General features: G+C 35.1%; 1 protein-coding gene across 7 annotated transcripts in view; it reads left to right on the forward strand.

The window, feature by feature from the left end:
* The window catches only part of rg (A kinase anchor protein rugose), a 351,680-nt gene that overhangs the window by 217,729 nt on the left and 111,501 nt on the right, over positions 1–22,450 (forward strand). For all 7 annotated transcript variants that reach the window (XM_073976281.1, XM_073976279.1, XM_073976280.1 and 4 more), the window contains exons 11-12: positions 12,352–12,492; positions 17,926–18,065. In XM_073976281.1, coding sequence (XP_073832382.1) covers positions 12,352–12,492; positions 17,926–18,065 — 281 coding nt within the window. The remainder of the gene's footprint in view (positions 1–12,351; positions 12,493–17,925; positions 18,066–22,450) is intronic.

Genomic DNA, 22,450 nt, shown 5'->3' on the forward strand with positions numbered 1-22,450 from the left:
ACAGTTGAAACGGCAATCAAGCCTACCATACATACATACACCCATACAAACACCATAGAAAATTTGCCACATCGCAGCCAGCAACCAGCTTCCACTTCCACAAAAAGCCAATACCAATAATGCCAGAGTAGAATCAAAATACAACAACTCCAAGCAAAAACAACAAACAAAAAAACGAAAGAGTGTTGGTAGTAAACTTTATTTTATGGCCTCCACTTCACTTGATAAAATCACTTTTAATTTAAATGCAAATTTGTTTGATTTTCAAAAGTTCTCGGTTTTTTTCTGCTACTGCTGCTGTATTTTATGATGAGAGTTTTATTTTCTTTTTTTTGCGCTCAGCTGCTGCTTTAATGTAAATTTCCCTTATCCATAGAGACCCATTGATTGCCACTGTTGCTCTCTAGCTGATTTAGCTGGGGTTTTATCGGGTTTCTGTGAGCATTTTTTATTTTATTTCACCATTTTTATAGTTTTTTCTCATTGACGCTTTGGAAGAACAAAAAAAGAGAACGACTGCATACAAGGATTTCTGTTTTTCTCACTCACCACGAGGTTTCTAGTTTGAAATCAGTGTTGTATTGTAATTCAATTAGTTTACTTGATTGATGCGGAAAAAAGCTTTGTGCAAAACTGAAAAAAAAAACTAGAAACACACATACCTTCACACTGCATACATAAACATTTACAATACTGTTTAAGTGGTCATTGTACGGCGAAGGGTCCTGTTCAGCTGCAATTTTTTCCAATATTTCGTTAATTATCGGAATTATTAGAGTGTAAACTATTGAAGTCTCTACTCTGCTACTCAGCTGCTGCAGAGCCTTTGGGCCCTTTTATCCTTAAAAACACACACACGCACACACCTCTCTACTTCATGTATATTCATTGTGAATTTTGAGCAGCTGTTTTTTCACTCCATAGCCATTTGAAAATATAATCTAACCATGTGCGGTGGTTGTCATGTTTACCTCTTGATTATTTCTAAAGCCATGGTAGGACCGCATACAATATTCGTTCGAACCACCATTAAAATCTACACGTTCAGGAACTAGCAATAGAGTACGAGTAGCTACTGCTACTGGGTGTTTGTGAGTGCTATTGTAACCACTTGAAGATTGATTGAGTACAAATCATTTTATACTTCCACCGATGAACATTTAAGGATTCATGTTTGCTTTAAAGCATTGTTTTTAGAGCTTAAAAAGGAAATCCTTGATGGTAGGTCTAATTGTTGTAAATGTAATGGTATTGCTCACATACTCAATTTAATGTTAATGAACACCTTGCTAACGATGGGATGCCGCTGTGGTGCAGGAGTTAACCTGCTGTGCTCCCAGATAATCTTGAATTCGAACCTCAAGCGAGACAACATTAAAACTTTTAATGGTGGCTAACAAATCTCCTTGTACCAGAATTCAAATTTGTATAAATGTAAACTGTATTGGGTGTTCAATGGAAAGCACACCTGTCTTACACACTAAATGTCGGGGTTCGATTTTCGGGCCTGACAACATCACGGTGCAAATAAAGCAAACAAGTAAAAAAGTATCAGTCGGCTTCGCCGACAGAGATATGGGCAAGTGTTTTTGAAAATTTAACATAGTTGAAGTCAAGGCTTTTACCTTTACTTTTACAAATGAAATATTTATGGATAACATGAAAAATTGAATTTGCGTGGTAGCTGTGTCTATATTTATGTTAACAAGTATCAGTCGGCTTTGCCGACAGAGATATACTCTACGGACGGATCGAATGTGTTTAGGGTCGTATCAGAATTGTGTGGCCTTTTTGGACATTTGAAATTGCCGACAAAAATGTGGACTGGGATTTAAGATCAAAAGTGTTGTGGATGTGGATCTTATTTTGGAAGTCATGTTATAACCAAATTGGTTGCTCCGTTCAAGGGATATCGTGCATACCATTTTACTGACATTTTTTTAAATATTGGGGGGGAAGTCCCGGAAGATGTAGACCTATACTGCCCATCTTCGAAGTGAAACTAAGTTTGGACAAAATAAGACAAATTTTGGACTAAATCGGTTGAACAGTTTAAGAATTATCGTTCTTTCCAGCCACTACATATGGTACCATAGGAGTTTTTTACAACTTTTGGACTCTTTTCTCAAGAAAAATGGGCTTGCCCCTGAAAAAGCTTTTACCGTCGTAATCGAGGCAGCGAACGCAAGTTGCTTCAACCAAAATCAAAATCGAAATTTTGTGTGGGAGATAACCGAAGGAGTGGACAAATATGGCCCATATTTGAACCTGATCTATATCTGGTACATATATTAGGATGTGTAAGGTATGGACCAAATCGGTCACTCCCTTCAAGAGTTATCGTGCGCAAAATTTTTCCGAACATTTTTGAACTTTTGTGGGGGAGGTGGACCGATCCCCAGTAATGGCTGTACGGCGCATGACCCATCAATTCCACGTTTTGTCCGGTCAAATAGACCCTAATTTGAATCGATGTGTGAGAGCTCTCCCTTGTCCCGTATGGAATGTTGTGGAACAATGTTTTGTTTTTTAATGTGTGAGAGCTCGCGTTGTGATATAGAATCAAAAAAGCACATGTTTATTAGGGCTTTATTTTTTTCAAATTTAAGAAAATACAACACAAATATTAGCAAATATTGTACTGCTTCTAAAAGCGGTGGTATAGTGTGCGGAACGTTGCTTGGACATGGAACAGGATACATATCATTGATGTGAAGAAGTCTTTACGGGACATAGTTTTTTTTTTCTAAATGATATATATTTTTCCTCAAAAAATATATGCCCCTAATACTTACTTTCTTACTTATCTCGTCCATTACTCTGGAATACCGCGTCTTTTCATCTCTTCATCCACTTGGTTGCGCCATGTATTCTTTGGCCTGTCAATTCTGCGTGCATCTTCACCCATTCTTATGATATGGCCTAGCCAACACAATCGCTGCATCTCGATACGCTTAACTATATTGATGTCGTTGTATAGCTGCTTGCGCAAGAACCTAGGCTTCGGAGCCATACCTCAGGACGGGTACTATCAGTATTTTGTAGAGTGTTATTTTTGTTTGACGAGATGTGGCTTTGTTTTTAAACCCAATTCTTCTTTTTATTTCACAACTGATGTCGTTTGTTGTGGTTATGGAGGTGCCGAGGTAGACGAAGTCTTTTACCACCTCAAAATTATAGGAACCAACTTCCATAGTTGGTCCGAGCTCAATGGACGCATTGCGCGTCGACACCATCAACTTGGTCTTCTCACCGTTTACCGCCAGACGCACTTTAGCAGATTATCCTTCGATCTTCATAATGGTATCAGTTACTTCTATTACTGATCGGCCCATGATGTCTATATCATCAGCATAAGCAAGTAACATGTGGTTACTGGTGTAGATTGTGCCACTTCTTTTGACGTTTGCCTCTCGTATAACCTTTTCCAGCAGGATGTTAAAGAGATCACACGAAAGGCTGTCTCCTTGTCTGAAACCTCCGAATTTGCCGCAGGGTAAATGTCTGGTCAATGGTGGACTTGCCAGGTCTAAAGCCGCATTGGTATGGTCCAATTATCTCGTTGACCATAGGCTTTAGTCGTTCGCACAATATCCCTGACACGATCTTGTGGGCAATAGGGAGTAGACTTATTCCCCTATAGTTAGAGCATATTTATCTCCCTTATTGTGGACGGGGCACAGGATACTCAGGTTTCAATCGTCGGGTACTCGTTCTTCCTGCCAGATGGTGCTAAATAACTGACGAATACACCTTATCAGCGTGTCGCCTCCGGCTTTGAACAGCTCGGCTGGTAAGCCATCGGCTCCTGCTGCCTTATTATTCTTCAGCCGATTTATTGCTGTCTTTATCTCATCTTGGCTAGGCGGTATACATTCAATACCATCTTCTGGGATTGGGTCTGTGGTATCTTCGTCGTCTTCGCTGCTATTGGATACCAACAGTTTTAAAAAATGTTCTTTCCATATCCTGATCACACTATCTGTATCAGTTACCAAATTACCTTGCTGGTCTCTACAGGAAGATGTGGCTGTACCAAAGCCATCAGTTTGATGTTTGACTCGTTGGTAGAATTTTCGGACTTCATTCTGGTTTCTGTACATCTCGATTTTTTTCACACTCCCGCTTTTCCATCTCCCCCTTTTTCCTGCGGAAAAGACGTTTCTCCTCTCTCCTTTTCTCTCGATACCTCTCTCGTGCGCTACTTCCGACCAACTACAAATCCGCAACCAAACTCATGGTTGGTGTCATAACAGCTATATTACAGTGCGTCACCTTTAGGTGTTGTTGTGACCCCTTTCCCATTCCATCGTATTTCCTGTATGACAGTAATGTCGGCCTTGTACTTTCAAGTATACATATCTGCCAATGCGTAAACTGCACCTTCTCTATAAAGAGTGCGAACATTCCAGGTGCAGATTCGCAGATCAACTTTTGGTCGTCAACTAATATACATCGAAAATAGAAATAAAAATGAAAATATAAAATGTCGTATTGAATTTGACACTAACATTACAGCCCAGTTCAATCAGCTAGATATTGCTGTTACCTTATGTTGTTCTACCATGCTTTTAAAGTGCACTCAAAATAAAAGATATGCATTATTATTTTTTATTCATAAAAATTATACAATAACAACATGAATTATTTATTTGATTACGTTTTATAACCTCCATATTCAAACAAATTTAAATAAAATTTAAAATATTTTTCCAACTTACCTAATTGTCGTAAAAGGATTTTATTTCTGTATCCCTTAGAATACAAATACCTGTATTTTGAATAAGTCTGCCGTCGTCCTTCGTTATACAACAACAACAACAGGCGATTTATGTTTCATTTGTTTGTCATACTCGGTTGGTTTTATAGTCTGTGGTTTGTTGATAGTAAAATCGGCTTAGTTTCATTATAAGATACTTTATTTATTGACCGATGATGTAGGTTTGTTGTCCTGTTGTCTGTCATTGTTATGTGGTCGTTTGTTATGTATTATTTGTTGTTGTTGTTTTTTTTTCTGTGAAATCGGCTTAAAAATGTCAAATGCACGATGTTGTCCATCAAGGGATCTTGTTAGGTGTACTTCAAGCATAAATACTGTGCTGAATGACAGGACATAACATAAGAAGCTAAAGTTAGATATCCAATGGATTTTTTTTTTTTTTGGTTTGCAAAAAGGGGTGAATTAAGTAGTTTTTAATTAGGACTTTGTAAAAAAAGAAAAAAGTTTCTGATTGTGGTTTTTAGAAGACACTTATTTTATACTTTTTAGTTGTCCAAATTAGAAAATTATTTTATTTTGTAATGTATTTTAACAAAAATAAAAAATATTTTTGAGAACATTTTTCAATATTGAGAGGTAAGCTTTTAAGATTTTTTAATTATTATTCCTTGTCGTTAATGTTCCACTCGACATGGAAATCTACCAAATCTCTCTATGATCGATTTCTTGTACGACGTTCTTTGAAAAAAGCATTTTTGTCTATTTATTGGTATCACCAGATTCTGATATTTTTTGATGTGTTTAAGGGTTAATATCTCTCATAGCTGTTTTTCTTTATAATTTTTTCTAAATTGCTTTGTCAACACTAAAAACGCACTGTAATTAATTAGTAAAGTGTGTAGGTGTGTGTGTGTGCGTGCGTAACTATGCTATTGAAACTTAATTAAATTTCTTTTAATTGCTTGTTTTCAATTAATATTAGATTTTTATGCCATTACACCGGAAATGATATAAAGTGGTCAGTTTGTTTGTATGTCTTTCTACAGGAATTTTATTTATTTAATGCGATTACACACTCAATGAATTTTTTTGTTATAAAACTAGTTTTCATAAAACATTAATTACTGCAACTAATTTTACAAAGTTAATTTCAAGTGATTTTGAAGAACTTTGAAATAATGACGTTGAGAATTTTATGGACGAGTACATTTTTAACTTCTACATAAAAACTTTGGTGGTGGTTTGAGGTTGTAGGTTTTAGAAGTGAATAATAAAGACAATTTCTAAATAAGAAGTTGGGGAAATTGTTGTCATATTTATACTTATAGTTTGTATAAAGTTATAATAAGATCGAATAAACAAATGAAAATTAAAAGTTGATTGATACAATCATTACCCAGCAAAAATATGGGAGTCAAATAAGCGGAATTGCTAGCAGAATTACTACTAGACTAAAAAGTAAGGGTTTATTTCTTTAAAATTTTACAAGGCAATACTACTTGTTTTATGAAAAAATAAGTAATTAGGACAGTGGCACAGAGCGTGTGTGTCCGACTGCAAAACCGATAGTTGTGACTTCAATGTTCATCGTCGGTAAACGGGCTTTATGTATGGCAGCGACAATATGGGAGCCATATGTAAACAAGCTGCCTTCTGCATTAAGAGTAGGCTGAAAAATAACGCGTTTTTTTCATTTTAAAAGGTAATGAACAATGAGTAAGGATGGCATAGAGTGTGAGTTTCCAACTAAAATCCCAAGTGTTGTGATTTGAACGCTCAACGTCGACATACAATTTTGTTGTTAGAAAAAAATACAAAGAGTTGTAAAGTGTTTAAATAATCGCCAATGTACGTATGCATGGCACAGTGTGTAGTGTGTTTAGTCATAAATCAGAAGTTACCATCTTCAATCTGAGCTTAGTTATCGACTATTAGCTTTTTACTAACATAATCCTCTTAGGTAAGTGGGTTAATTTGTAAGTAGTTATTGTTACTGTCACATCATTTGGCAGTCTTTAAAAATCCACGTATATTATCCACTTAGAAAAAATGTTTAAAATAATAACCTGTTTTCTGGAATCAAATATAATAAAAAATACACGTTTATGCTGAATCAATAATTCGCATTTATAGCCCTATTTGGTTCCATCGATAATCCTTAAAAACAATCCTCACATTATTTCTTTCGTTAGCACTCAAAAAGAAATCTTAAAAAACAAGTAAAAAGTATCAGTCGGCTTCGCAGACAGATATATACCCTCAGCCTGTGTGGATTGAAATACTTTTTTTTTCAAAAAAAAAAAACTTATGTATTTAGGGGGGTTTTTAAAATTTTGAACCAACAAAAGTATGGATAGGATTAAAGCTCAAAAACTTGCGGGGATATCGATAGATAGGCCTTCTTATCACACTAGCCTACGGAAAACATAATATCGCTGTCAACAGGGCCACTTGGAAAACCTTCGGTAAAAATGTCCAAAGGATCCTCGAACATACCCTTAACCACACAAAAAGTGGTACCACAAGGATTGGACAGATAGGGCCAAAATTTGAACACAAACTAAGTTTCGACAATATTTAGAGATCCAAAGTTTGGATCAAATCGGTTACTACGTCTATGAGAAATCGCGCGTACCATTTTAGCGAATATTTTCGAACTTTTGTGGAGGAATTTCCGCAAGGAGTGGACCTATAAGCACAACCTTTTGAATTTCATCTAACATTCGAAAAAATATTACAATATCCAAAGTGTGGACGAACGCAGTATTCGGTTCGAGCTCTCCAGCCACTACATATGGTGCCACAGGGTTTTTTTTAATACTTTCGGTCTGTTTTCTCAAGAAGTATGGACTTCCCCTTGAAAAAACGTTAACTGTCGTAATTGAGAAAGTGAATGCAAGTTCCTTCAATAAAAACTAAAGTCATTCGAGAGAAGGTCTTAAAGTGAATTAATCCAAAATTTTGTGTGGGAGGTACCCGAAGGAGTACACAAATATAGTCCCTATTCGAACCTGATATATATCTGATAGATATATTAGGATGTGTAAAGTATGGATCAAATCGGTCACTCAAATCAAGAGTTATCGTGTGCACAATTTTTCCGAACATTTTTGAACTTTTGTGTGGGAGGTACCTGAAGGAGTGGACCTATATGGCTTATTTTCGAACTTAAACTAAGTTTGTTACTTCCTTCAAAAGTTATTTTCCGAACATTTCCGAACTTTTGTGTGGGAAGTACCGGAAAGAGTGGACCGATATAACCCATCTACGAACTTAAACTAAGTTTGCACAAAATATTACGAAAGCCAAATTTTGGACCGAATCGGTTAATCCGTTCGAGAGTTATTGTGCGCTCCAGCCAGCCAGACATACAGTGCTGCTCAAAACATTTGCAACTCAGATGCCTATATCACATCCAGTCTATTTTTAGGGACATTTTGAGTTTTGAAATATGTTTGTTTTTGTTATTTAATTTTTTATTGACCATATTTTCAAGATTTAAAAAGCATTATTCAGTTATGAACACTTATGTTTAAAAAATGTGTGAAATATCGGAGGAACACATGTTTTAGCCTGCTCAAAACATTTGCAACTCCGTGTTACGAATATCTATCAGTTAATTTTTGACGAGTTTTTTGTATTGATTGGCATCAAATTGAATTTAATCAGAAGAAGGGGGCAAAAAGCTTTCATGAGAAGTACATTTTATCCCACATATGTTTACTTTTGATAGACAAGTATGCCGAAAACAAGACATGCCCAATTTTTTAAGAAAAACTTAAATTATGACCAGAAATTTTTATCAACGCTTTGCTAAAATGGTAATTTTTGAAATATGTGGATCCAACGAGGTCCAAAAATAAACATAGGAACATCACAATATCTAAAACAGAGCTGGATACAGCGTAAAAAGAACTAAAATCGCCGTAAGATGGGAAGGAGATGCAAGGACAACAACATCTACTGCAGGGGATGATCAAAAAATTATACGAATTATTAAGCAGATCTCTCAGAGGTCATCAACAGGTGTTAAAAAAAGACTTGACACCGATAAATCTATACAAACTCCTCCGATACATACCAAAGACACCGGTATACCAAAATAGGCAAATTTTGGGAAAACAGTAATTTCCAGGAAAAATGGAATTTTTCATAGAAATTATTAAAAAAATGTGTGGTTATATTCTTGGAGTAGTGACACCGAGTACTTCTCCTCGATATAAATCAATATTTAAGTTATATGACTTCAAAAAATTTGATTGATCACCAGAACGAAAGATAATAGAATTAGTCCCATTATACGAAAAATTTGACCCAAAATGTAGAAGGTGTTTTATATTGTCCTGGAGGTATTTTTGTGGACAGAAATGGTACAGGATACTTGAGGTCGAGATATTTATCAGATCCAAGAACTAACAGGACAGGTAGCATGTCAAAATCTCACCATGTACACTCCAGAATTGTCGTATAACAGAATGTTTTGGCATAATACCGCTTCTAAACCTATATATAACCTCGTAAAACTAGTAATTTTTTGAATATATGCCTAGATTCTTGTCGGACGCAATCGTCTATAGTAATCTAAATTCATATAGGAGGTTCCGGGACTTTAATCTGGACTCTAGACTATTAAATATCGAATAAAACCTTGGTATTTAACAATTATCCTTAGAGCACAGGATTCCAAAGGATATATTAATTTATTTAGTTAACTGGTTTCCTTTACGATGTATCCAGATAATAAAAAAAATGTTTAATTCACAATATATTATCAAAACAAAAATAATTTCTTCAGATTTTGAATAAAATTTTCTCAGTTGCAAATGTTTTGAGCAGAACCAAAACTGAGTTCGAGCATTGTTTTGTATATTTTTTCTAAAATAAGTGAAATTTTTGCAAATTAATTTTTAAATCTTTAAAAGGATTCAATAAACAATGAATCTACCAAAATATTGGCATTTCAAATCCACAAACTACCTCAGAACTATATAAAATATGAACTAGTCATTCCAGTTGCAAATGTTTTGAGCAGCACTGTATGCCGTCTGAAAGAGTATATACTCTCGTTAGCATTAATGCTTATAATTTGGCTCCTTCAAAGTCTTCAATAAAAATTGCATTCTATTCTCCACGGGTCTAGAAAAAAGATTTATTACTCTCTTTACAACCAAATACAAATTCAAATTTAATGCTCCTTTTTAGCCCGTGCACATTTTTTTTGAAAAATCTTCGGTTAGGGACTCCAGAAAATCTTTCAAAAGTCTACCTTTACGGTCCTCTTTGGTTCCAAGAAAAAATATTTAAAGTAAGCATCGATTATTGCACATTTTGAATCTAAAAAAAAATATTAAGAAAACATGTTTATTGGCGTCAGTGGGGCCGGTAAAAAATCTTAAAAAGTTCAATTTTATTTGACACTTCAAAAAAATAAAAATTTTGTATTGTTTTTTTCGTGTTTTTTTTTAACTTAAGAATTTGGGTTTATTGGCCTTTGCTCCACAGTTCCATCCAAAGTCTTGTAAGAAGCCTCGTTTCTTGTCATCTTTCGATTCTCCAAAAATCTTTAAAAACACTGCAATAAAAAAACATCCGCGTATATTGTTTTATTTGGATTGTTTTATTTAGGCAATCCAGACAATCTTTAAATAATCTGCGTCTTTAACCTCTTGACTTCTTTGTGTACACCAAAATACATATCTGAAAAAACTCGTGTATTACCCACTTGAAATGCATTAAAAATCATACAAAATCATTTTGTATTGTATCGTTTACCATTTTATTGTCCCTATTGGACATTAATGAAATTATTAAAATATATATGATCCTATTTTAGCCTCGATTATTGTCCTCTTTGGCCCTTAAAAAAGTCAATTTTAGAGAAAAAATCGAATTATTCTTGACACTTACTCATTGTCATTATTCAAAACAGGGGGTCTGTTTAATGGGTATGTTTCTATTACCCAAACATTGTTTTAATATCCACCCCAATCAATCCCTTTGATATACATATAATCATTAAATTTACCGCCCAAACCACAAATATATTAACATCCACTTATGATTCCAAATTGTCAATGGATATGTGGTATGACAAAGAATGTGTGTGGTTGTATTATTAATGACCACTTACATTGTTGTAATTTACTATGGTGCTATTGTAAATATCATCAATACAAAGGGCATCAATTACTTCAACTAATTAATATGTTAATTGATTTTTTACACACTTTACATTCGTATTCAATTGAAGCGTGTGTGTGGTTAACAAAGTATTGTGTATTTTGCACATTTGAAAAATGTAAAATGAAGAGGTATTTAATGTTAATATTAAAGTGCATTAATCATGTTTTGACAATGTCAAGCGTATTTTGAAGTTTGTATCCTTCTAAATTGATTATTTTTAAGTTCCGATTTTACTCTAGAATGTCACGACTATTTATTTAATTTGAACAATTTTCCTCGTAAAACTGGAATTAAAATTTTAAAACATAAAACTATTTGACACGCATGCAAATTCCAGATTTCCATAACGTCCACCAATAGTTTAGTTTGGCAAATTCTAAGCACAATATTAGGCGCAAATAATACGTTACCTATTTCACTTCGACATTTAACACATTTAGCATTTGGCTACATTTAAATGTTTGGCTTAAGATTCCTTGCAAATCTTTATTTTAGGTTTATTGTACCTTCGGAAATGTTACTGATAATTATGCTAGAAATAGTTCAAGCAAATGAGTCACGGAAAGGACCGTTTTGGTGCATTTTTCCGGAAAAGCTTTAAAACTCCGTAAAGGAGCGTTTTAGCAGATCGATTTATTCTACAAAATTTATAAACATTTTTAGATACTTAATATATTAATATTAAATTAATATTTTAATATATGCGACGTATACGTACCGACAGTCATCATACGCTAATCCGTAATTTAATTAACAAAATGTTTCTAGTGTTTCCGTTCTATTCGGTATACATTCGGTCGGGTACAGACCAGAGTAGTTTTCTGGTCTGAAAGAGGGTTACCTAATAGATGGGGGAAAAGTTTATCCTCTATGTTCATATTCAACAACTTGGACTCGAATGTCTGAGGAATTTTAAATGTTTCTGATGTTATGATAACAAAATTGAATGCAAATGGAGTTATGGACCATCAATTTTAATTTTGTAAAAAATCTGGTTAAAATCTACAAAATTTCTTCAATGGGTATATAAAAAATTGCAATCAAAGTCTGACATTGCTTCACCACAAAAGCTTATACTGTTTGTCACCGTATTTTGTGTGTGCGTATTTGTCTTTGTATTGCTATTCTTGTTTATAAAAGTAGTAAAATATGCAAAATTTTTTCTTTTGATTTATTTTATTTGCCTTCGTTAGTTATTTTTAAGGATTTTTCACAAAGTGATGGAGCGACCATAAATATACTGACTGAAAACCATGACTTTACAAAAAACATAAAAACTTGAATTTTAGACAAATGCTACAATGATCTTATAATTAGAGAAAAATGCCAGATGCAAACCAAATATAGACGCCAACATAAAATTTCGTCTATTTGCGAAGAGTTTAAAATATTATTAATTTAAAATAATGTTCTAATACGTTTCTTTCTTTTTCCACCCATCCATTTAGGTATTATACGATGGTAAACTGTCAAATGCCATTGTATTCATGTATAATCCAGTAGCAACTGATGGTCAACTATGTTTACAATCAGCACCCAAAGGAAATGTATCATATTTTGTACATACACCACATGCACTTATGTTACAAGTAAGTATGAAACAATGAAATTAAGTTTTACTGTAGAATATTGAAGTTGAAGAATTGTTACTAAATTTTACAAACATTCAATGACAATGATAACGTGTGTCTCGTTTACTGAGCCTTTTATACAAAAGCGAATCGTATGTATGTAAATTTACGTATGTAAATCTAGAAACCTATTTTTTTTTTTTGATTTATCATGATTTAAATGAGTGTGACGTATAATTGCTGTCACTACTTATACGCCACGCCAGACTGAGGAAAATAAGCTCCTCTATTTTGAGTTACTCGTACCACGTAAATGGGCAGGGGTAATAACTAAGAGAAAGTAGGAGGGGTTACAATGAATGCAAATAAATATGAGAGATAGAGAGAGAGAGTACAACAAAAACAATAGCAAACTGAACATGGAAAATAATTAGTTAAATTCTATACAGTAGTTGTTGTAAATGTGATAAAGGAAACGCTTAATAAAAATGTACGCTACAATTAATTTTTAAAATTAAATCTACTTCTTACATTCGTAACAATATTTGTTTCTGCGGAATACCAACGCAAGTTAGTAGCAATTGTATGGATACAATGCCCAAAAATATGTCCAATGCATATTTTAACAAAAAACAAGTAAGAACGGACCGAACTTGTTCTACCCTCCACCACAAGTTGTATTGAAGTAAAATGGAATAAGTAGTTTCCTTTCGTGTATGAAGAATACTTAATACCAAATTGCGGGAATGTTTTATAACCTAAATGAAGACTAAATACCAAATTTCAACCACACAACCTGAAAAATACTGGAAATCGGGAGATGCCGTTCTATGGGTGCAATATGAAGGCGTGAAACTATGCCGACAAATTTAAAGAGGAAAGTTGAATACCCCCAACGATGTCTAAATACCAGTAATTCAGTAATTTCGGTGGCATATTGAGGCAACAACCTTCAAAATACCGAAAATCGGAATGTACTATTCTATGGGGGCTATATGAAGGCGTGGACCTACACCGACCAATTTAAAGGGAAACGTTGAGTTCCAGCAACGAAGTATAAATTCAGCCATTTCGGTGGAATATTTAGGCGCCAACATTCAAAATACCGAAAATCGGGAGGTACCATTCTATGGGGGCTATACGAAGGCGTGGACCTACACAGACCAATTTAAAGGGAAGATTGAGTACCCCCAACGAAGTCTAAATACCAAATTTCAGTCATTTCGTAGGAATATTGAGGCTACGTAGGGGATGAAAGATACCAAGGAACGGTCCTGACGGGCTTTAACATGGCGAAGTCCAGGATTTATCTTGGTCCCTCTCTCATCTCAAGTCTTGTAGTGTCAGCTGGGGTAGCTGCCTTAAACACCCGTTAAAGGTAGTGACCTAAAATGCGCCGCGCGTTCACCCATAAGAACGTTAAAAACTTGGGTTTGGACGCCGGGTTAGTAACCCTCCCCTAGAAAAAAAGCAGCCTACTATGAAAAAATGAAAGAAAAGAAAAACAAACACCTCTAAAGTTACGAACCCCACTAACGATTTAAGGACCATGATCTGCGAATCTGTACCTGGAATGTTGGCACTCTTTATAGAGAAGGTGCAGTTTACGCATTGGCAGATGTACTTGAAAAGTACAAGGCCGACATTACTGCCGTACAGGAAATACGATGGAATGGGAAAGGCGTCACAACAACACCTAAACGTGACGCACTGTATTATAGCTGCCATGACATAAAGCATTAGTTTGGGTGGGGATTTGTAGTTGGTCGGAGGTTAAAACATCTGGTCTCCAGCTTCATCCCAGTGAACGAAAAACTCACTGCAATTCGATTAAAAGCAAAATTGTTCAATATCAGCTTTATTTGCGCTCATGCTCCCACTGAAGACAAGGACGAACAGACCAAAGATATATTTTACGAGCACTTAGAAGAAACTTATGACCGTTGTCCTGTCCATGACATTAAAATTATTCTAGGCGATTTTAATGCCAAAAATTGAAAGGAGAATATCTTTGGCCCAACAGTCGGAAAATTCAGTCTCCACAGTGAAACATCTGACAATGGTATGAGGCTGACAGACTTCGCAGCGGCAAAAACATTTTAGTTAGCTTAATCAAAGCACTCCTCATCCCGATAACATATCAGGACAATGGCAAAACATTGCCCACTCCATGCAAACAGCCACAAAATCAGTTCTTAGATACCAGAGACCTCCACCAAGGAATCCATGGTATGACCAGGAGTATCGTGCTGCTACCGAAGGGCTACTTTGCAATCAGTAGCAACTCGTAGCGTACGAGAGAGGTATCGGGAGAAAAGGAGAGAGGAGAAACGTATTTTCCGCAGGAAAAAGAGAGAGAGATGGAAAAGCGGGAGTGTGAACAAATCGACATGTGCAGGAGACAGAATGTCTCCGAAAATTCTATCAAAGAGTGAAACATCAAACTGATGGCTTTGGCACTGGCACATCCTCCTGTAGAGACCAGCAAGGTAATTTGGTAACTGATACAGATAGTGTGCAAAGGATATGGAAAGAGCATTTTTCCAAACTGTTAATATCGAATAGTAGCAAAGTCGATGAAGATACCATAGATCCAATCCCAGAAGATGGTATTGAGTGTATACCACCCGTCCAAGATGAGGTAAAGACAGCAATAAACCGGCTGAAGAATAACAAGGCAACAGGAGCTGATGGCCTACCAGCCGAGCTGTTTAAAACCGAAGGCGACACGCTGATAAGGTGTATGCGTCAGCTAGTTAGCTCCATCTCGCAGGAAGAACGAGTATCCGACGATTGGAACCTGAGTATCCTGTGCCCCGTCCACAAGAAAGGAGATAAGACTGTATGCTCTAACTATAGGGGCATAAGTTTACTCCCTATTGCCTACAAGATCGTGTCAGGGGTATTGTGCGAACGACTGAAGCTCATGGTCAACGAATTAGTTGGACTTTACCAATGCGGTTTTAGACCTGGAAAGTCCACCATCGACCAGATATTTACCCTTTGGAAAATCCTGAAGAGGACCCAAGAGATGCAGATCGACACCTACCACCGTTTTGTCGATTATAAAGCAGCCTTCGACAGCCCGCTTCGTTCAAAAGTATTCTAAGTCATGTCGGAATTTGGTAACCCCGCAAAGCTCATTCGGCTTTGTAAAGCCTTTCGTGTGTGGGTACATGCGCAAGCAGATAAGACAGTGCTCGGCGTGTTAGAGAGCAAAATTCTTCGAAAGATCTACGGACCAATCTGCGTTGACGGTGAATATCGACGTCGCATGAACCACTGTATCAGCTATACAACGATTGATCATAAGAATGAGCGATGATCATAAGAATGAGCGATGATGAACCCGCTAAAAAGGCGTATAAATTCGGGCTGCATGGCGGTGCACGCAGAATTGGCAGCCCTAGAATAGATAGCACAAGGTGCGGTATTCCAGAAATTGAAGCCACTACCTTCGAAATACTGGAAATCGGGATGTACCGTTTTATGGAGGCAATAGGAAGTCGTGAACTCGTATGGAAAGGAGTGCCAAAAATAGTTCTAATCGAGCTACTGTTTCGGAATTTTAAACATAGTTTTCCAACCGATTTGTCTGATATTTTGCATTTTGAGTTCTGAGGGGACAACATACCTCCTTGTTCAATATAGGTCTAAGTTAAGGTATAGCTCCCATATAAATGAATGTATATCTCCCTATTTTCGGAATTTTGGAGATTTTACCAAATTTTTCAAACCGATTTGGCTGAAATTTTGCATTTTGATTTCTGAGGAGATAACATGGCACCTTGCAGAAAACTGTTCAGTATAGCTCCACGTTTAGGTATAGCTCCCATATAAATGTACCTCCTGATTTTCGGAATTTTGGCGATTTTACATGCATGGTATAAGGGGAATAACTTCAAGATGGCAGATGGGGGCAGACGGATTTTTTTTATCGTAAACTAGAGACTTTTCTCTGTAGTAAAACATATGGACTTGCCCTTACGGGACCTACATACATTAGTAAAACTCAACATAAATTTATAGTAATGATATTAAAAATAGGACAAAAAGTCATTTACAAAGAATTTATTTTTAAGGAAGTTAGAAAACGAATTATTAATTCGTTTTTTTTTTATATAAGAATATTGTCAATGCCATCAACTATAAGTCTTATTTTGGATAGTGAACATTTCCCTCTTAATTTTTTTTATAATTTCACTCATAAGCTACGAATGCTTTGCGGATCTTTTTTCGTTTTTAAAGCACCACTTACAAATGTCAAATTCTTCGTCTCAACTTGACTTATTACCGCTGTAAATTGCAAAAATAATACTGGATATTAAAAATTTAATGTGTTTAGAGAATATTTATTTGGGCTTTAATAACATTTGTACAAGCTGAGGTGTCGTACACTGTTCAGACTTTTCCTTAATATGTAAATTCAAAGTTAAATTCTTAATTCAGTTACAATCATTGATATGCGAGATATCCTCTCTCCGTGCATGTGCCTTATAAAACATTTTTTTTATTTATTTCTTCCTCAACAAAATCATTCGTTACATGCGGCGTATAAGTGCTGACAATATTTATACGCCACCTTAAAAATTAATAAAATTAAAATTATGATTCTATAACACTAACTTCTATTGTTGTACAAACTTTATTTAAAATTCCACGTATTTTATAGCATTACCCAAAACTGTTTAGAAAAAAACTTTGATGCGCACTATAACCTGTTTCGTTTATATTTTGTTTTGCATATTTCTTGAAGAATTTCATTTGCAAGACATGAAATTCAAAGTTTGTTGCTATTATTTTATAGTCATGCCGCATGGTACACAAGAGCACAGCAGCAATAGCGCCGGAATATATATAAGCAGTATTAAAATTTTATGCGACGAGAAAGAATTTTTACGGAAGTTAAATTTGGCAACAATCAAGTTGAAGTTTTCAAAATTTCCACATCCCTTTCCTTGTTGTCTGCCTGCTGCTGCGGCTGAACTATAATCTCTAGAGATACATTTTTGTCATTGCATTACCCCTACCATCCAAAGAAAGGAAGAAAGAAATTCAGGGGAAAGAGAAAGAGAGACATATTCAGCCGCCTCAGGTTAAGTTGTTTGCTTAGTCGTTTTCGGCTTAAGTTTTAACTTTTGCGGTCTGTCATATTTCAAGTATTTTGAGGATTCCAGGCAAATGTATACTTTTTGGTTTTGTATTTCTTTTTTATTTTTTTGTTAAGTCTCTAAGGAGCTACTTAAAAACCAGGCTGTAGTTTCTTCTAGCCGTTTTGTTTGCTGACAAAGTCAAAGAAAAACAGCAGCAACTTTAAACAAAAAATAATTTAAATAAATCTCAAGACAAATCTTTTAAATATTTCTTTACATTCCAGAGTATTGTGTTATTGTGTGTGTGTTTATCTTTTATCATTGTATTTTATTCTTGTCTCTTTTGTTTCCTTTCCAGGATGTTAAGGCTGTTGTTACACATTCCATACACTGTACATTGAATTCAATTGGTGGCATACAAGTTTTATTTCCACTCTTCTCACAACTGGATATGGCTCATGAGGGTATTAGCGATATAAAACGTGATCCAACGTTATGGTAAGTTTATCTTTTGATTGTCAAAAATTTAGCTTTAAGTTTTGTGTGTGAGTGCACCAGCCTTCCTGTGTACACATCTTGAAGTTTATACTCTCTTTAGTTAAGAAGAAGGGGAAAACTTTGCAAGTTTTCTTTCGCCAAGAAACTTGTCTAGAATATCATCATCAAAAACTTGAAGATATTGTTCATAACAATGATGACGTTCTAGTGCCGTTGGTTAGCTAAAGAGTCATCATAAGTTATGATACAATTATTTGTTGTTTTCGTCGTTTTTGTTATTATTATTATTAGTTTTTTGTTGTGGTAAGGTTATCCTTAGCATCAAAGTTGTAAAAGAATAGTAATGGAAACTTTTCCAATGGTTTTATGGTTTAAAAGTTCATTGAAAATATTATTGATGGCGTTTGTTTGAAGACGTATGTTTTGAATTGAAAGCAGATTAATCATACGTGGGCAGTTGGAGGTGGAAGATTAAGTCACATGAAATGAAATAAAATACTAAAAATTATACGAAGATATTATATTACAGAATGTTGATTGTAGATCTACTTAAAAAACAAGTAAAAAGGAATCAGTAGGCTTTGCCAGTAGTTTGTCACGTTAATCAGACAGAAAGAGGGGCGGACCTGTGTCGATTGAAATTCTTCAAAACTCTAGTGGAATTCTGTAACTAATTTTTAAGTTACCGACAAAAATCGGTAAAATTTAAACGCAAATTTATGAATGATATCGGTAGGACTTAACGACTACGAGAGACACTAAAAACCTTCTGGCCTAGGCAACATGCAGTGTCGCCAGGCAGCATTTGAAATTTTTTGGAAAGTTTGACAATTTTAGCGTAAGCGTACTCAGGACAGTTTGACGTCCGAACATGTGTTGTGTTGTTTACAGTGACTTTAAAAAATCACTTTGCAAGAAAATGAAATTTACATGTGAAAATTTTCGTCCTATAATTTTTCAAAAATTTCGACATGGATAATCACGGCAAGAGTGCAACGATCAAATTAAATATGTGTATGTCGATAAAGGGCCATCCTATTTCATTATGAATAACAGGCTTAATGAATTCCACCGTGGCCGCAATACGCAAAAAAAAACGCAGTCGGCCGTTGTGCCAGAAAAAAATTAAGCCGTGCGTGACCGGATCTTGCATTATCGCTATGGGTGGGCAATTCTTCCACCCACAAAGATTTGATATAGCATGAACACCTGGTCGCCAAATGGATTTTTCTCGCTGGATCCAGCAAAATTGGTCAATCGCTCAAAAAAGGCTCTTGTTGATTTGTGCAAAAAAATCGTGTGTAAAAACGATCCCGGTGCTTTAAATGATATTTATAAGATCGTCACAGATGACGTATCTTGGATCTATGCGTAGGAGCCCGAAATCAAAAAGGAATCGACCATTTGGGTCTACGAAAGCGAACCCAATCCAACGAAAGTTGTCCATGGAAGAATACCTTCGAAGCAAATGGTCACCGGTTTCTTCGGCAAAATTTACCATATGGCGACTATACAGCTTGAGATATGTAGGACGGTTAATTCTGAGTGTTACACTACAATTCGTTCGCCTGAATCGAATCGTTCTGCATAATGACAATGCGAGCTCTCACACATCGATTCAAACCAGCTTCATTGAACTTCATTTGATTGCAGCACATCAAGAAAAAAAGCGTGGTCAACGATTTTCGACGCCAGGAGATGCTGCAAAAGCGTTCAAACCCCACGTTTTGGAGGTGTCTCCATCAAGCCACTGAAAACAACCCAACACATGGTCGCATGTCAAACTGTCTTTAGTACGCATAGGCTAAAAAATTCAAACCTGCGCACAGTGGTTCCACCCATTGGCCAAAAATAAAAAAATTAATGTCAAAATTTTGGTACAACATCTGGCAACTCTGACAGCTATGACATGGACCTTTTTAAAAATATATTAATTTTTGTTTCATTCGAACGCGATCTTCTTAAGAATAGCTTCAAAATTCGGAACCTTTGACTTATATTTTTTGTTGTGAGTACAACCTAATACGTATAGCAAAATACAGCCCTAGAAATAATTATATGGTACAAATATAAATATGTCCAAATTTTTCTTAAAAATGTACATAATCGGGATTTTTATAATTTATGTTTTTAGTGCATTAGGTGCTTATTATAACCTATAACTGTTCACCTTGTGGCATTTATACATATACCGTTATTTTAATAACAATATTTTTTTAAAGACCTTTCTTGAGAAATATTTATATGGTACAATGTAAAATATTTATGTTCTTATTTTAATACAAAAAGATTAAGTACAGATATTGACATAAAATTAATTTTGGATTATGTGCAACGCAGTTGCATGAACTTTAAGTACAATCAGAATGGCTTGTATATCATTCCGCCTCTTAATATGACCCTGGAAACCAGATGACAATGACATATTGGCATATAGGCCGAAATTTTGTTAAACTGCAAGGTTTAACGAATATTTTTGTACATTTTTACAAACATTTCAATTGAAACTAAATAACAGAAATAAATATGTTCATTATCAATTGTGTAATACATCCAAATAAGTAGTTTATAACCTGCCTGGCGGCTATAATTTGGGTCAGGACCAAATAAGTGACCTACAAAACGTTACGTAATCAAACAATATGCAGATTTTTCAACTTTAAATGATAGATAACTAACAGACGATTTAAAAAATGTAAAAATTGGAAGTTTTCGTACTGTTAGAAAGGCCAAATTTAACACCAAACTTGTCCTTTATTGTGCCGAAGCATAATAAAACACATGTACCTGTTAGACGGATACATATGCACAATATAACTGTGCAATATCATTTAAAGTGACATAAAACGAGAAATTTAGATGATATATACCCGTTTCGAGAACATACAATAGGGTACTATATCGAACAACTGAGTAAGCAACTGTAATGTTTTGCTCATTGATGTTTTCAGGGAATTCTTCTATTATTTTAGTATTTTACATTACTATAACTTGCCATTTTTAGTTTTTATTTTATCATTTATTTATTTTCTACAATTAAAAGTTGTAAAAAGAGTGCACCGTTTGATTACATAAGTTTTTGTTGGTCACTAGTTTGATTCAGACTCAAATTGTAGTCGTCAGGCAGTTTACAAACACCTTGTGGGGGATGAGTTTCATCATTTATATTGAAAGTAGTTGGTTCTATTGGACAGATCTGATTTAAAATTGTAAGAAAAGTAAAACAATCATGATATAGCTTTTTTAGATTGCATGATTTCCCAGAGCTGCAGCCAGGGACAGAACCTAATGGGAACCATTCCAATTGTTCCTTAATTGCATGTTTCTTTATTGTACTTAATCCTAAATACATTTTATGTCAATAATTTTGTTCAAGTCCTTTATAGTAAAATTATAACTTTAAAATTTTTCCCTGTACCATATAATTATTTCCAAAAAAATTAATTTGAATAATATTACGGATATGTATGTATATAAGACACACAAGGTCGGCAGTCATAGGTATGAAAAAGCACACTAACCACTACTATCGTAAATAAATTACATCTGGATAATAGTCCTTAACTATAAGTTTAAAGATAATCATGGCTGTACCATATAATTATTTCTAGGGCTGTATTATAGTGGATTTTGAAGGAGGAGGTAATAGATTAATTTTCATTAAAAAATAGTGTTTTAGCGTGTTGTGGAATTCTAGTTAGCTGCATATTTTCTTAGTGTATTTTGTAATGTCAATTCGATAATATACTTAAATTTGACCTAAGGTTTCAGTCATGATGCCCACCGGTGCCCACCTCGGGAATAACTTTCCAAAGTACGTCATCGGTTTAAGATTATTCAGTATTAAAATCAGCTGTCATCTAGTGCCAGACTATAATTGGTGGGTTGCTAACTACAGCTGCCCTAGAATAGGGTTTCTATGGATATATTAGCATATAACTCTGTTATCTGACCACGTGGTACTTGCCTTTCAGGAAGAACGCTATAAGATTTATATTAAAACTGTTACCAATTTTCAGACAAAAATGTTGATTTTTTAATCCGCTAAATTGATTAGATTTTATGTTGTTTTGGCGATTGTTTTGTTTCCCAAGCCTATTTTTGCATCATAAGATAATCGAAACCTTTGTTATTGTCATTGTGTATTATCAGCATAAAACAATTCTTACCGTGTACCTCCTCCAGGGGGGAAAGGGGGGAGAATGTTACGCTCGTTGTTTCTTAAAACACTCTTCGCAGCAGCACAAAGTTGTAACCGGTGCATTGGCTTGATTTTTACACTCTAAATATTTTTGGCCACTTTCTCCATACAAGTGGATCCACTGTGCTGCGTGTTGCCTAGGCCAGAAGGTTTTTAGTGCCCCTCGTACTACATTTTTGTTGTT

The sequence above is a fragment of the Musca autumnalis genome, unplaced genomic scaffold (assembly GCF_047663935.1).
Source record: "Musca autumnalis isolate F117 unplaced genomic scaffold, ASM4766393v1 scaffold_3, whole genome shotgun sequence".
Lineage (NCBI taxonomy): Eukaryota > Metazoa > Arthropoda > Insecta > Diptera > Muscidae > Musca > Musca autumnalis.